The sequence below is a fragment of the Amblyraja radiata genome, chromosome 29, assembly GCF_010909765.2.
Source record: "Amblyraja radiata isolate CabotCenter1 chromosome 29, sAmbRad1.1.pri, whole genome shotgun sequence".
Classification (NCBI taxonomy): Eukaryota; Metazoa; Chordata; class Chondrichthyes; order Rajiformes; family Rajidae; genus Amblyraja; species Amblyraja radiata.
Window position 1 is genome coordinate 28,128,786 of NC_045984.1, and position 16,442 is coordinate 28,145,227.

General features: G+C 42.1%; 1 protein-coding gene across 4 annotated transcripts in view; it reads right to left on the reverse strand.

Moving 5' to 3' along the window:
* tmem259 (transmembrane protein 259) overlaps window positions 1-16,442 on the reverse strand; it is a 53,429-nt gene that overhangs the window by 9,732 nt on the left and 27,255 nt on the right. For 2 of the 4 annotated variants that reach the window (XM_033047038.1, XM_033047040.1), the window contains exons 6-8: window positions 15,569-15,669; window positions 11,784-11,841; window positions 5,425-5,508 (exon numbers count right to left, since the gene is read on the reverse strand). In XM_033047038.1, the coding sequence (XP_032902929.1) occupies window positions 5,425-5,508; window positions 11,784-11,841; window positions 15,569-15,669 (243 nt within the window). Of the gene's footprint in view, window positions 1-5,231; window positions 5,509-11,783; window positions 11,842-15,568; window positions 15,670-16,442 lie in introns of all 4 variants that reach the window. The other 2 variants (XR_004416265.1, XM_033047039.1) reach the window with 2 other exon arrangements.

The window sequence follows — 16,442 nt, forward strand, 5'->3', positions numbered from 1 at the left end:
TTAAAAAGGCTCTGCTTCCTGCTCTTTGAGAGAGTTCCAAAGATTCATGAAGCACAGAAAAAAAGCCTTTCCCGTTTTAAATGAGAAGTCTCTAAATTTAAGCCATGTGCCTACATGTTAGATCATACCAGAAAAGGAAGCATCCTCTCCCTACCCACCATCAGGATCGTGCATGTTTCAATATGCACTCTGGCTCATCTAACCTCTAGTGGATCCAAACATTCTTCAGAAGACAACATGTCCAGGTATTTGTCCAGTAACTTCCAAACTGCTTCATACAATTAATATTCTTCCTTAAATAAGGAGACCACTGCATGCAGTATTCACACTATGGCCTCACCAACAAAATATGACTGAAGCAAACGCCCTACCTTGACTTCAACTCTCTACACAATAGATAACAATCTTAGCTTTTCGAATTTCTTGCTGTATCATCACACTAGACCAGTGGTTCTCAAATGGGGGTACGCGTACCCCTGGGGGTACGTGAAGGCACTCCAGGGGGTACGTGAGATTTTAAAATATAGGCCTACATATATGTAGGCCTATATTTTTGCGCTGGTTAGGGGGTACTTGGCTGAAAAAATATTTCACAGGGGGTACATCACTGAAAAAAGGTTGAGAACCACTGCACTAGACTATCACAAAAACATGGAGTGCCAGATCCTTCTGCAATCACCATTTCAAATTATCAGTGATACGGCCATATGCTCACATGCTCATCCTTTTTAATACATATTGGATAGGAAAAGGCGCCAGGCACATGGCGACGCTTGTGGGTTGTGTCAGTGTAACCTACTATTTCTCCACTCTTGTATTCAAGTATGATTGTACATGTATAATATTTTTATTTACTGAACGGTATGAAAAAATGATTTAATTCTAGGTACATTTGATAAAGTACAATTAGAATATAAAAATGGTGTGTGTGTATATATTAATATACATGGGGTGGCACAGTGACAAGGCGGTAGAGTTGCTGCATTAACATGTCAGAGACCTGGGTTCAATCTTGACTATAGATGCCGTCTGTACGGAGTTTGTACGTTCTCCCTGTTACCACGTGGCTTTTCGCCGTGTGCTCCGGTTTCCTCCCACATTCCAAGGACGTGCAGGTTTGTAGGTTAATTGGCTTCTGTAAAGTGTGTAGGATAGAACTAGTGTACGGGTGATCGCTGGATGGCACAGACTCGGCGGGCCAAAGGACGTTTCCATGCTGTATCTTTAAACTACATACACATATATGCAATTGCATTTCAAAAATAATACTTCAGATACAATACCTTTTAGGATAATCTAAATGTATGATAAAGTTAAAAGCAAGTTTTATTTTCTAAATTTCACAATTTCAGTAAAAAGATGGGCTTCCTTGATTTTGCAAATTACAAAATATATCTTGCGATGCATGTGACCGGCAGAACCGTGCCTATTTATATAATACCTCCATGGACAAAATGACTTAAAAAATCCATCCGAAACTTCTCAAATCTTAGAAGACAGCTGCCCATAAATCACATCATTAATTGTTAATTTCAAAAATGGAATTGACTGGAAAGCCAGTATCCGTAATTGCCTTTGAAAAGGCGAGTGAGCCAATACCTAGAATCATTGCTGTCCTTTGGATGAACCTACTCCTACGCTGGTCTTGGACAAGCAGTTCCGGGATTCGATCCATGCCGAAACGTCACCCTTCCCTCCAGAGCTGCTGCCTGTCCCGCTGAGTTACTCCAGCTTTTTGTATCTATCTTTGGTGGTAGAAGTCATGGCTTTGAGAGGGATTGTCAGAAATAGCCGAGGTGTGGAGGGCAATGAAAGGAGTGAATGTTCACGGTATTGGATGAAGTGCCAACCATGCAGGCTACTTTGTCCTGGATATATCCTTTACGAATGCTGCCCGTGCTGCACTTAACCAGGTAAATGCCGAGTATTCCAATGTATTCATAAATTGCGTCCTATGTTAGGAAGCGCGTGCTTGTTACAAGATCCGAATCTCTGACCTGTTCTTGTAGTCACATTATTTGTGACAGTTGAGTTCCTGGTCAATGGCAAGGTCTTCTTGTTGGACATGCCATTATCTGCTGAAGGTAGGTAGCCCTCTTGATGCTGTGGTTCATTAACTCATATTTGGGTGGCATGAGCAATTGCAAATGAAACTAAACATCGGCAAACATCTCAGAGTGCGTCACAGCTATTGAAGGACCTAAATGAATATGGATATAGCCATCATCCCGGGAAATTCTTGCAATAATTTCCTGGGGACCTCCAACAAACACTTCCATGTTGCGTAACAAGATTGGAACATTGGAGTGTTTTCGCCATGAGATTACATTCTCCTGTTGATGGCCAACAGTGTCTGGTGAATGCTGGCTTCCGAGATAAGAGAACTGTTTGGAGCTGAATTATCATTTTGCATGGTAGTCCCATACAACTCCATGGACAGTGTCTTTGGTGTGTCTTTATAGTCACAAGGACCGTGCAGTGGTAACTCCTAGCAATATAGTCAAGGACACAGAAACATAGAAAATAGGTGCAGGAGTAGGCCATTCGGCCCTTCGAGCCTGCATCAATATGATCATGGCTGATCATCCAACTTAGTATCCTGTACCTGCTTTCTCTCCATACCCCCTGATCCCTTTAGCCACAAGGGCCACATATAACTCCCTCTTAAATATAGCCAATGAACTGGCCTCAGTTCAGATGAATCTGCCACATGCAAGTTGTTGTGGGCAAGATCTATTATGTGTACACCTCGTGTCTGTTCTTCCACCTCCTGCCAGATTCCCTTTGGTAGCTTAGTCGTTCAGGATTCATCTGGTTCACTCAAAAAGTGGTAGTGCCAAGCAACCGTTGGGGATGTGGTATCTGGTGACCTTTCTGTACCGTTGCCACTACCTTTGTTGCTTCCAAGTGCTGTCCAACACACAGTGCTGTACCGATTCACCCATCAAAGTAAATTGGTGGTTAATCAGAGGTTTGACGCAAGTTCGATGTATTCCTCCGAGAACACTCCAGGCTTGAAACAAACATTGAAGGCTCTCATTGTGCAACATCATACCACTGCCTCCAGTGCAGCTGCCTAGCCAGTGGGATTCAATATGCAATGCGGTCGTCTTCAGAAGTAACAGAATCGTAATATGGACGGCAGAAACTGTGAAAAGCACAATCACTGAAGTTCAAACTTCCTCTGAATGAAATGGCGTCAATTGAAATATGAACCATAAGTGCATGAAAAGATGTAACCTTTATTTATCCAGCCGGGATAAAATGAGGCGACAATCAACTCTGGTCATAAAGTGCTGCATTTCTGGTGAAATCACCAGGTAAGAGATGGCAAGGCTCGTACGTGAAGTCGTTAATTTGTCTAATAATTGATACCCATAACATACTAAAGAGATGTTATTGAAATAAAGGGGAAAAAAAATAAAAAATCAATCGAACACATGCCTACTGTGAGCACAGAACTAGCGGACAATCTGCTGATCTTGCGGCAGATGTCACGCAAGACTAAACGGAGACAATTACTGGCAGAATTTCAGCACATTTGGTGCAAAATGATTAAGATGACGAGTGGGCTGGCATCCAAGTCAGATCCCTGTTAACCAGTCCATTGTGGATATCGCAGCAATATGGGTTTCAATTCTCATTTGTGTCAAATAAACGTGCAAGCTCCACAGGCATTTAGTACTCAAGAGGGTCCATCTTATATAGATACCCATGCAGATTTCCATACGTAACAGATTCAGAAGACAGCAATGGTAATAAAAACAGCATGTCATATTTTGCCTCAGTGGTCTACAACCCGACTGCATGAGTGGTGAATGCTCTAATTCAAGTAACCTGCTCCCTTTTGGTTCCACCTTCACACACCATTCCCAGATCCTCCCACACAGATCTTTCTTTCCCACAACACCTCGCCCTTCTCACCCATCTTCCCATCCATCGTCCCCTGCCCCTATGATTCACATCTTCCCATCCCACCTCCCATGTTTGGTCCCATACTTTATCTCCTTCCCCCTAGATTCTATTATTTACAGCACTTCATGACTTGAAATGGAGCTGGTAACTGATTGGATTCAAAATTAGCTTGCAGGTAGGGATCACAGGATAGTTGTGGAGGGCAGATGTTCTGATTAGAGGCCTGTAACCAGTGGAGTGCTGCAGGGGTCAGTGTTGGGTCTACTGTTGTTTGTTATCTATATTTACGATTTGTATGACAATGTAGTTAACGTAGCTACTAAATTTGCAGACGACAACAAAATTGGTGGCATAGTGGATAGTGAGGAAGGATATCTAAGTTTGCAGCAGGATCTAGATCAGTTGGAAAGGTGGGCCAAGGAATGGCAAATACAATTTAATTCTGACAAGTGTGAGGTATTGTACTTTGAAATGTCAAACCAGGGCAAGACTTGTAAATGGTAAATACCACAGTAAATGGTAGAGCCCTGGAGCGTGTCGCAGAACAGAGAGAGCAGAGAGTACAGGTACATGGTTCCCTGAAAATGGACAGTGTGGTAAAGGTAGCATTTGACACTTCATTGGGGAGAGTATCAAGTACAAAAGCTGGTACTTTCTGATACAGATCCACAAGTTGTTGTTAAGAACACACGTGGAGTACTGCGTGCAGTTCTGGTCGCCCAGCTTTAGAAAGAAGTCATGGTTGGAAACGGTGCAGAAGCGATTCATTGGGTTGATACATGGGCTTGCAGGCTTGAGTTATAGAGAGAGGTTGGATATGCTGGATCCTTTTTCTTTGGAGCAGAGGAGGTTGAGGAGTGACTTACTGAGGTGTACATGATCATGAGGGGCTTGGATAAAGTGAATGCTCAGACTATTTCCCCGGGATAGAGACTTCTAAAACCAGAGGGCGCAGGCTTAAGGTCAGAGCAGAGAAATTTAAGTGGGACCTCAGTGGCATATCTGGAATGATCTGCCAAAGCTATAAAAGTGGATATAATTATGACGATAAAAAGACATTTATTTGGAGATATGTAGATATGAATGTAGAAATGGTCCTAGCCCAAAAATGGTCCTAGCCCAGTATCCTAAGTTGGTCTGCATAGATGGGCTAAATGGCCCTGTGATTTGTAGCTCCATGACTCTTACCTCGACCAATCACTTTGCAGCCCCTGTCGCTAACTCCACCCCTCACTCCACCTGACTACGTCCACCAATCCACCCCTCCTCACCTGGATCCACCTATCGCTTGCCAGCTCTTGCCCACCCCGGCTTACCTTTTTACTGGCCATCTCCCCTCCACGCAGTTCAGATGAAGGGTCTCGACCCAAAACATCAACTGCCAATTTCCCTCCACAGATGCTGCCTGACCCAATGAGTTCCTCCAGCAGTTTGCTTTTTGCTCCCTCTCCAGCATCTGCAGTCTGTTGTGTCTCAATAAAAACTCTACAGATGACAAAACATTCTCACCAACGAGTGCTAGTATCACTGTAAGTAAAGGAGCTGCAGGAAATGCAATGGTCATGTTCATCTCCAGCATCTGCAACAAATCAACTGAAAGAAAAAATCCATTAATTGTAAATATGTCATCCAGATCACTCAGATTTAAAATTATCCATTACTACTCCCTTTAAATAGACAATAGATTTTGTCCTCTCATTTATATGGTACATCAATATTATTGAAATATTATATTTAGTGGTAAATATAACTGTAAGGTGGGGGTTTGAACACTATTTTGTCTTTTCTTGTAATGCAATTGTATTTCAAAAACCGCCCAATTTATGACAATGTAAACACATCAGCTTTTCTTCTCTGCAACTGCTAGACCTTATCAGGCAAAGCATTTGTCACATACAGCCATGAGAAACACAATAAATGTAGAAATAATGTAGGCAGCCAATGTGAAAATCTATAATTGATGGACACAAAAAAACATTGTACCATATGTAAGGAACTGGCATAGATGTGCGTCTTAAACAAGAACCAAAGTAAATATCCAATATTTGAATACAGTAAACCCTCGTTTTAACAGATCCCTTTATAACAGGTTTCAATTATGACAGACGGACCTACCCAAGTCACTCCAAGCCCGCACAGCCTTTCTGGACGCTTACAGTCCCAGCTTCCGACGCCACCCTGCCTCGCATGGTGCACCAGCGAGCCCTTCGTCACCCACCGCATGGTCCGTTTGACGCAGCTGTTGTTGGGATTCACGTTGTAGCCCCCCCATGGACAGTGCTTTCTCAGGGTCGCTATCATGCACAGGACTTGCTCGGGCACCATGGGGCTCCCTCCCCTCTCACCAGCTGCCGTTACTTCCTGTCGGATTAGTCCACTCCACCGTCACCTCCTCCCCCTTCTCCCGTCGATCTGTCCACTTGGCCTCTTCATCCCCTCCCCTCCCCCGCCCACTCCGCCTCTTCCACAGTCGCCAACATACACCATCTTGGAAGATGTCGGCAACTGCGGGGGAGGAGGAGGTGATGGCGACATTAAAGCTGGGAGTGGGCAAAGTGACGACCGACAGGAAGGAGCCGCAGCTGGCGAGAGGGAACGGAGGCTCACAGTGACCAAACGCATCCTGTCAGTGACAGCAGTCCGAAGAAAAAGCTGACGTGCAGGGCTACATGCGGCTGCAACAACAGCCGCATCATCCAGACCGTACATAGCTGGCGCAGAAGGGCTCACTGGTGCAGGCCAGCGGCATCAACGCCTTGTTTTATCTGATGAAGGGTCCTGACTTCAACTATCCATGTTCTCCAGAGATGCTGCCTGACCAGCTGAATTACTCCTGCACTTTATGTTCTTTTGTGTATTAACCTTCAACTACAGTTATAGTCATAATCATAGAGTGACACAGCATGGAAACAGGCCCTTCGGCCCAACTTGCCCACACCAGCCAACCGGCCCCAGCCACACTAGTCCCACCTGCCCGTGTTTGGCCCATATCCCTCCAAACCTGTCTCATCCATGTATGTGTCTAACTGTTTCTTAAACGTTGGAATAGTCCCTGCCTCAACTACCTCCTCTGGCAGCCTGTTCCATACCCCCACCACCCTTTGTGTGAAAAAGTTGCCCCTCAGATTCCTATTAAATTTATTCCCCTTCACTTTAAGCTTATGTCCCCTTATCCTCGATTCACCTACTCTGGGAAAGAGACTCTGTGCATCTACCCAATCTATTCCTCGTGATTTTATACACCTCTTTCAAGATCACCCCTCATCCTCCTGCGCTCCAAGGAATAGAGTCCCAGCCTACTCAACCTCACCCGTTTGCTCAGACTCTCTAGTCCTGGCAACATCCTCGTAAATCTTCTTTGTACCCTTTCCAGCTTGACAACATCATTCCCATAACACGGTGCTCAGAACAGAACACAATACTGTAAATGTGGCCGCACCGTCTTATGCAACTGCAACAGGACCTCTCAACCTCTATACTCAATACTCTGACTGACGGAGACCAATGTGCCAAAAGCCTTTTTGACCACCCTATCTACCTGCGACTCTACCTTCAAGGAACCATTCACCTGCACTCCTAAACTCCTCTGCTCTACAACACTCCCCAAGGCTCCCCCAATTTCCTCTCTAGTTTCCCCACAATGTCCTTGGATATACAGTGCCCTCCATAATGTTTGGGACAGACCCATATTTATTTATTTGACTCTATACTCCACAATTTGAGATTTGTAATAGAAACAAAATCACATGTGGTTAAAGTGCACATTGTCAGATTTTATCAAAGGGTATTTTTTACACATTTTGGTTTCGCTATGTAGAAATTATAGCTGTGTTTATACATAGTCCCCCTCCCCCCCCCCATCCCCCATTTCAGGGCACCATAATGTTTGGGGCGCATGTCTTCACAGGTGTTTGTAATTGCTCAGGTGTTTAATTGCCTCCTTAATGCAGGTACAAGAGAGCTCTCAGCACCTAGTCTTTCCTCCAGTCTTTTCATCACCTTTGGAAACTTTTATTGCTGTTTATCAACATGAGGACCAAAGTTGTGCCAATTAAAGTCAAAGAAGCCATTATGAGACTGAGAAACAAGAATAAAACTGTTAGAGACATCAGCCAAACCTTAGGCTTACCACAATCAACTGTTTGGAACCGTTTAGAAGAGAGCACTGGTGAGCTTACTAATCGCAAAGGGACTGGCAGGCCAAGGAAGACCTCCACAGCTGATGACAGAAGAATTCTCTCTATAATAAAGAAAAATCCCCAAACATCTGTCCAACAGATTAGAAACACTCTTCTGGAGTCAGGTGTGAATTTGTCAATGACCACTGTCCGCAGAAGACTTCATGGACTGAAATACAGAGGCTACACTGCAAGATGCAAACCACTGGATAGCTGAAAAAATAGGATGGCCAGGTTGCAGTTTGCCAAGAAGTACTTAAAAGAGCAACCACTGTTCTGGAAAAAAAGTATTGTGGACAGATGAGACGAAGATTAACATATCAGAGTGATGGCAAGAGCAAAGTATGGAGGAGAGAAGCAACTGCCCAAGATCCAAAGCATACCACCTCATCTGTGAAACACGGTGGTGGGAGTGTTATGGCCTGGGCATGTATGGCTGCTGAATGTACTGGCTCACTTATCTTCATTGATGATACAACTGCTGATGGCAGTAGCATAATGAACTCAGAAGTGTATAGACACATCCTATCTGCTCAAGTTCAAACAAATGCCTCAAAACTCATTGGCCGGCGGTTCATTCTACAGCAAGACAATGATCCCAAACATACTGCTAAAGCAACAAAGGAGTTTTTCAAAGCTAAAAAAAGGTAAATTCTTGAGTTGCCAAGTCAATCACCCGATCTGAACCCAATTGAGCATGCATTTTTTATGTGCTGAAGAGAAAACTGAAGTGGACTAGCCCCCGAAACAAGCATAAGATAAAGATGGCTGCAATACAGGCCTGGCAGAGCATCGCCAGAGAAGACACTCAGCAACTGGTCCATGAATCGCAGACTTCAAGCAGTCATTGCATGCAAAGGATATGCACCAAAATACTAAACATGACTATTTTCATTCACACGACACTGCTGTGTTCCAAACATTATGGTGCCCTGAAATGGGGGTGGGGGGGGTGGGGGACTATGTATAAACACTGCTGTAATTTCAACATGGTGAAACCAAAATGTATAAAAATGGCCTTTATTAATATTTGACAATGTGCGTTTTAACCACGTGATTTTTTCTATTACAAATCTCAAATTGTGGAGTACAGAGGCAAATAAATAAATGACGGGTCTTTGTCCCAAACATTATGGAGGGCACATTATCTGAGCAGGCACTGGAGATTTGTCTACTTTCATACACGATAGGACCTTCAACACCTCTTTGACCATAACACCGACTGCTCTCAAGACACTTCCACTGACTTCCCCAAATTCCTCCATAAATACAAAGAAGAAATACTCATTGAGGACTATGCCCATCTCCTGTGGCTCTACACAGTTGACCGCTTTGTTTCCTGAGGGGTCCCACTCTCTCTAGTTACCCTTTTCACCTTTATGTATTCATAAAATCTCTTGGGATTGTCCTTACTGCTCTGTCAGAGCTATCTCTTAGCCCCTTTTTGCCCTTTTTTAGTTTGCTTCTTTGTTCCCTAAACTCTTCCAGGGATATATTTGATCCCAGCTGTCTATACCTGTCCCATGCGTCTTTCTTATTCATGACCAATGCCTCAATTTCCCTTGTCAGCCAAGCTTCCTTATGTTTGCCTGCCTTGCCCTTCACTCTAACAGGGATGTGCATATCCTGAGCTCTTGTCAGCACATTTTTAAAAACATCCCATTTGGCTGATGTTCCTTTCCCCTCAAACAACCCGCTCCAATCAACTTGAGAGAGAATTTTTCCTCAAACCCTCAAAGTTGTCTGCAATCTTCTGGCATATTTGTTCTTCTAATTCCCGTTGATTATTTTAGGGTCTGTAGTACACCCCCAACAAGGTGATCATCTCTTCTTCCTCAGCTCCACCCTTGTAACCTCACTAGACAAAGCGTCCATAATGTCACCACTGACCACCGTCGTGACATCTTCTTAATCAATAATGTAACCCCCCCCCCCCCTTTTACTCTCACCTCTGTCTCTTCTGAAGCACCTGTACCCCAGAACAATGAGCTGCCAGTCCTGCCCCTCTCTTAACCAGGATTCAGTAATGACTATAACGACCCAGTTACACGTACCTATCCATGCCCTAAGCTCATCTGCCTTACCCGCCAGGCCACATTGCTTTAAAATACGTAGTTTAAACCGATCTTCCTTCCTCGCTCTCCGCCTTTCTCATGTCTATTCTGTCCTCTAACCTTTCTCTCACCACCCCTCCATACCAACTCCTAACCTCTCACCTGCCTCTATCCTGTATGAGGTCCCACCCCCACTGCAATCTAGTTTAAACCCACCCGTGTAGCATTAGCAAACCTACCTGCCATGATGTTGGTACCCCTCCAGTTAGGGTGCAACCCCGTCCCTTTTGTACAGGTCACCCAGCCCAAGAAGAGATCCAATAGTCCAGAAATCTAAATCCCTGCCCGAACTCTTCAGCCACACATTAATCTCCCCTATCTTTGTTCTTACCCTCATTAGTTCTTTGTTTCAACAGCACACCATAATACCGTACTCGATTATAGCGGACAATCGGCAATAATGGACACCCATCTCCCCCCCCCCCCATCCCAATTCAATGGTCCATTATAACGAGGGTTTACTGTATCGATCCCTTCTTTGGACATTGTCCTATTTCTTGGATCTTGATTCATAAATTAAAGAATAATGACAGACATTCACAAACACAAATGGTGGGGCGGCACGATGGCGCTGTAATAGAGTCGCTGCCTTACAGCACCAGACACTACACGTGCTGTCTGTAGGGGGTTTGTATGTTCTCCCCGTGACCCTGGGTACTCAGTGAACCTCCCACATTCCAAAGACATACAGGTTTGTAGGTTAATTTGGCTTTGGTAAAAATTGTAATTTGTCACTAGTGTGTAGGAGATCGCTAGTGTACGGGGATCGCTGGTCGGCACAGACTCAGTGGGCCAAAGGGCCAATTTCCGCACTGTATCTCTAAACCAAACACAAGATATTGGAGCCAAAGCTGCCAGTTATTGATCAACTGTAAAATACCACTCAATAATCATCTACCATATTTCAAAGGCTAGAGTTAAAGACTTTAAATTACCATGTGGCTGTAAATGCATTCCTAAACTGCAGATTCCAAATCTGTTTTTCATCGGTCTATTGAGAGACTGTGGGTGTACAGTGCATGTGCCATTCAAAATATAGTTACAAAATTTGGAAGCACCTATTCGAGCAAAGATTTCCATGAACATTATATTGGAAGGAATTAAAGAAAAAAAAATAAGGACATTTTTAAGAGTGAAAGTAAAAACATTGTGAAAATGAACTGGGGAAATATCCTTCAACTCAAATTTAAGCATCAGAGGTGTCAGGAACTCACATGATCAAAGTTTTCACATAATAGACAAATTAAAAAGTCTGAAAATCCATTGAGGAAGAGGCATAGAATTCTTCGCTCATTATTTAAATGGGAATATATTTTATTAAATCTTACAATCGGTCAATATCTGTTCATTTTGCAGTGAAACATTATAAGGCAATGTACTTTGGAATTATTTAATATTTTAACTTGAAGCTAATGTGAATAATGGAAGTTATGAAATGAAGGTTCATTTTGTGAATTCATATTTATATCATAAGCACAGGAACAAAAAGTGTAAATTAACATTTATGAGGAAACTAACATTTTCTGTTCACTTTATGAAAAGTTAACTTAACAAAGAAACCGTAGAAAAGACTTACCAATAAAGACAAAGATCTGATGATGAGAGTAACGTAACAGCATAGAAACTGACAATGTCTGAAGAAAAGGAAAGAAAACAAAACTATCAAAGCATCTCCAAAAAGTGAAGATCAATTGAACAATTGATGTGTCAATCATTTCTACATCCCACTCCAACCTCCACTGCCCTTCCTCTATGGCAAGAATTTAATTTCTTAAATAGGAATGCCAAAACTGAACTCTGGGTGTAGTGTCAAAGCAGTGTATAATTGTTGACAGTCAAACTCTTCCTATACTAGAAACTTCTTGAACTGAAGGCTGACATCGATTTGCCTTCCTAAATGTTCCGGCAATTACATGATTGCTTTAAGTACCTAGTGTACAGGAACACCTGGATCTTATGAACTTCAACATTTCCCAGTTAAATAATGTATTACCTTTGTTTTCCACACCAAAGTGGATAGCTTGCCATGCAGCAATTTTATAATGCATCCATCATGTATTTGCCCAATCACTCATAGTCTAAATAGCATTGATGCCGCTTTGCATTCTGTTTGCAGCTTACAATTCCACCGGTTTTAGGATACAAGGATACAAAGGACATTTATTATCACATACACCAATCGATGTAGTGAAATTTGTTGGGAGACTGGGAAATATTATTTTCAGTTCCCTTGCCAAATCATTGATGCATGTTAAACAGATCAGATCCTTGTGGTATCCCTCGAGCTACTCCCTGACATTGAAAAATTTGTATTTATTCCTAATCTATTTCTAGTCAATCAAACACATTTCAGTTCATTGTGTATATCCGCTAAACCCATTACTTCTATTCTGCACACGGTCTCAAACGTCTTCTAAAATTCCAGATACACCACATACACCAATTCTCTCATTTTTATTCTACCAGTTTGTCAAAACCAATAATCTTCTGACAAGTCCAGAACAGATGATTGGATTTTCCCTGTTATTGATGTTATGCTAAGAGTGTGAAATTCACTGTCCTCTCTCCTTTTTTAAATGGTCGGCTTATATTTGACAGCCTTAGTTCCATTGCATGTTTGGAAAGTTATTATATTTACTTCCACAAAGAGAGAACAAAAGTTATTTTTCAATAACAGCTATTTCTTTGTTCCCTTTATAAATAATTCTGTTTTTGATTGGGATACCAACATTTATATTCACTCATTTATTTATTTTAAATTATCTGTAGACACTTTCACCATTCACTTTCATATTCCTTGCAAGTTCAGACTCATATACTTTTTGCACTATTAATCAATTGCTACTTATTTTGCTAGATTTTAAACTTCCCTCTGGTTTACTACTATTTCTCCAGCAACTTTACAGATGTATTGTTTGAATATAATATCAGTTTAGTTTATTGTCTTGTGTATCAAGGTACAATGAAAAGCTTTTGTTGTGTGCTAACAAGTCAGCGAACAGACTATACATGATTACAAACGAGCTATCCACACTGTACAGATACATGATACAGGGAATAACGTTTAGTTCAAGGTAAAGTCCAGTAAATAGAAATTAAAGATAATCTGAGGGTCTCCAATGAGGTAGATAGCAGCTCACAACCGATCTCTAGTTGTTGATAGGACAGCTCAGTTGTCTGATAACAGCTGAAAAGAAACTGTCACTGAATCTGGAGGTATGAGCTTTCACACTTCTGTACCCCTTGCCTGATGGGAGAGGGGAGAAGAGGGAGTGACCAGGGTGAGACTCGTCCTTGATTATGGTGGTGGCCTTGCTGAGATAGGATGAAGTGAAAATGGAATCAATGGAAGGGAGGTTAGTTTGTGAGATGGCTGCATCCACAATTCTCTGCAATTTAGTGTGGTCTTGGATGGAGCTGTTGCCAAACATGCTGTGATACATCCCGATAAAATGCTTCCAGGGTGCGTCTGTAGATGTTGCTAAGAGTTGTTAGGGACATGCCAAACTTCCCAAGTCGTCTAAGGAAGTAGAGGCATTGGTGTGCTTTCTTGGTTGTTGCTTCGATAAGGGTAGTCCAGGTGGTTCATGCTTAACTGTTTTTGTGCAAGAAAGTTGTGCACAAGAACTGCCACAGTTCTTGCATTCGTTCCAGAATATTAGGCATTACCTGTTTAAGAAGGAACTGCAGATGCTGGAAAATCGAAGGAACACAAAAATGCTGGAGTTTCTCCAACATTAGGCATTACCTATTCACCTTTCAATTAAATTCTCCAACAGCCAACTGGCTCCTCAGTTTCAGTTCAAACTACTTCATTTTTCATCTTAATGAAACATTTCATCGCTTTATCTTTCCCTGAAAAAATCCCACACAAGGTCACAATTAACCTTTGACCAGTACACACATTGAGATTGAAAGCAAATCTTCTCCCAAGCTGGTTCTCAACATTAAATTTGAAAATTATCTTTCATAAATTCCATGAATTTGCCTCTGCCTATTACTGCTAATTTGACTTGTCCAATTTATACACAGATTAAATATCATCCATGTTTTCTGCATTCCCCCTGTTACACCCATTTCTAATTTGCTGGAATATGCCATCCTCAATGTCTTAACTACTATTTGGTCGCCTAAAAGTTACTCCAAACACTTTTCTGTCCTTTGCTTAACCCCATTCTAATTCTACATTATGATTAGCCATGCACATATCTCTTTTATTAATAGAACTGCACCATCTCCTTGTAGAAAGAAAGAACTGCAGGTGCTGGTTTGTACCAAAGATAGACATGAAGTACTGGAACAACTCGGGTCAGGCAGCATCTCCAGAGATAAAAGATGGATGACGTTCCAGGTCGGGTCCCTTCTTCAGAGTCCCGATTCGAAGAAACACCCATCCTTTTTCTCCAGAGATGCTGACTGACCTGCTGATCCTTTCTCTTTTTGCCCATCCTTCCGAAATCTCGAATATTCAGCTCACTGCGTTAGTCATCCTGCAGCCACGTTTCCATAATGGGAATGAGATTAGAACTGTTTACTTCTATTTGTGCCATTTATCCATTCAACTTGAAAATAGTGTGAATAACTGTCGTTTAGAATCTTTTAATTTTTGTTATGTTAATATTCTCCATATCACTGACCCCATCTGTTGCTTGCCTGCTATCTCATTGACCTTTTTTTTTTTTTTTAAACTTCCACTACCTGCTTTGTTCCACTCCTTCCCAAATGTTCCAAGCATCCTGCCAACCAGTTTTACATCCTCCCCAACAGTACCAACAAACCTCCCAAAGATCGTGGTACTGATTATGCTGAGGTACAACAGGCGCCAACTGCCCCAGAAATGTTCTCAATGCTTTGGGAATTGAAAGCCCTCCCCTCCTGTATCATCTTTTATGATACTACTGATGATTATGATGATACCGGTCTATAGTCTCCCTAATACTAGAATAACATCTGCCTCTAAGGACCAATGTGAGGTTCATGAAACCACTCTCAAGTCTTGCTGGTGCAAACATATAACATATAAGCGTATACCATTAAACAATCAGAAAATATTAGTATTCTCTTGTATTCTGTCTCTACCAAGAGAAAATGATCTTGAACATTTGACACATGAAACCAGTACGACATTATCCATTGTGCCCCACCAGTAACAAATGTTTTCTAGTGCGGAGAGACCTTCAGTGTTTTAGGACATAGTTTTGAGGAATATAAGGAAAATGGCATTCATTATCCCTAGTTTGTTTGATGTGTTAGAACATGTTCTTCATCTAGCAGCTAAAGCCAGCCTTCAGTTGGTTTGTTAATGTCTTTTGGAATATTTGTTGCTTATATGATGGTGTTCTGATTCGGTAACATACTTACAAATATGACCATGATGACGAAGGCTGCTAGGTAGGAGGTTCTGGCCATCCACATGCTGACAAAACGGTAGTGTTCTCCTGATACAACATTGCGCAAAAACCCTAATGTAAAAATGTAAAACAATGTTGACATTTAAGAAGAAACTCCGACCATTAAGCAAAATGCTACTGTTTTAATTCAGACTATTTTCAAAATCTGGAATAATCGGGAAGGGAAGAGGTAAAAGGTGAATGTCCTGCAGTTCCATGGGAAAGTGCCCTAGAGAGGGGAGAGGTTGGTGGAGATGAAAGAGTAAGTCACAGAGTTGTGAAGGTAATGATTATTCCTGCAAATGTAAAATTTCCACTTGTTTTTATCCACCAAATTGAAATGAAACAATAAACCAACAATGTTTATCCATTAAAGCTTTCAATATCTTTTAGCAGTTGATTGCTTTTCTTCTGAATTTTTTTTGTCTGGCAATTTGGTGCAATCTTTGAGTAACAACTTTACAATTAAGACATTGAAAACCGATACAGTAAACTCCTATAATAACAGATTGTTCGAAATCCCAATAGTTCGACATCTGGCTAACACGTTGCTGGTTCCTGTATTCCCCTTAACACCGCAGAGCCCAGGGACCTGTGCACCCCGCTATACCCTGGAACCCAGGGTCCCACACTACCCCCCACACCAAAGAGCCCGGGGTCCTGCACTACCCTTTACACCGCAGGTGCCAGGGTCCCATGTTCCCATTAAGCACACCAGATGTACTGGAAAAAAAATCACATTTAACGTTCCAAAAAAATTAACAGCGAGTTGGATCATAAATTGGAAAAGCATTGAATAGTCCAGAAAACCTGTCAGTCTGGCACCAAAATCCAAACATGCTGAT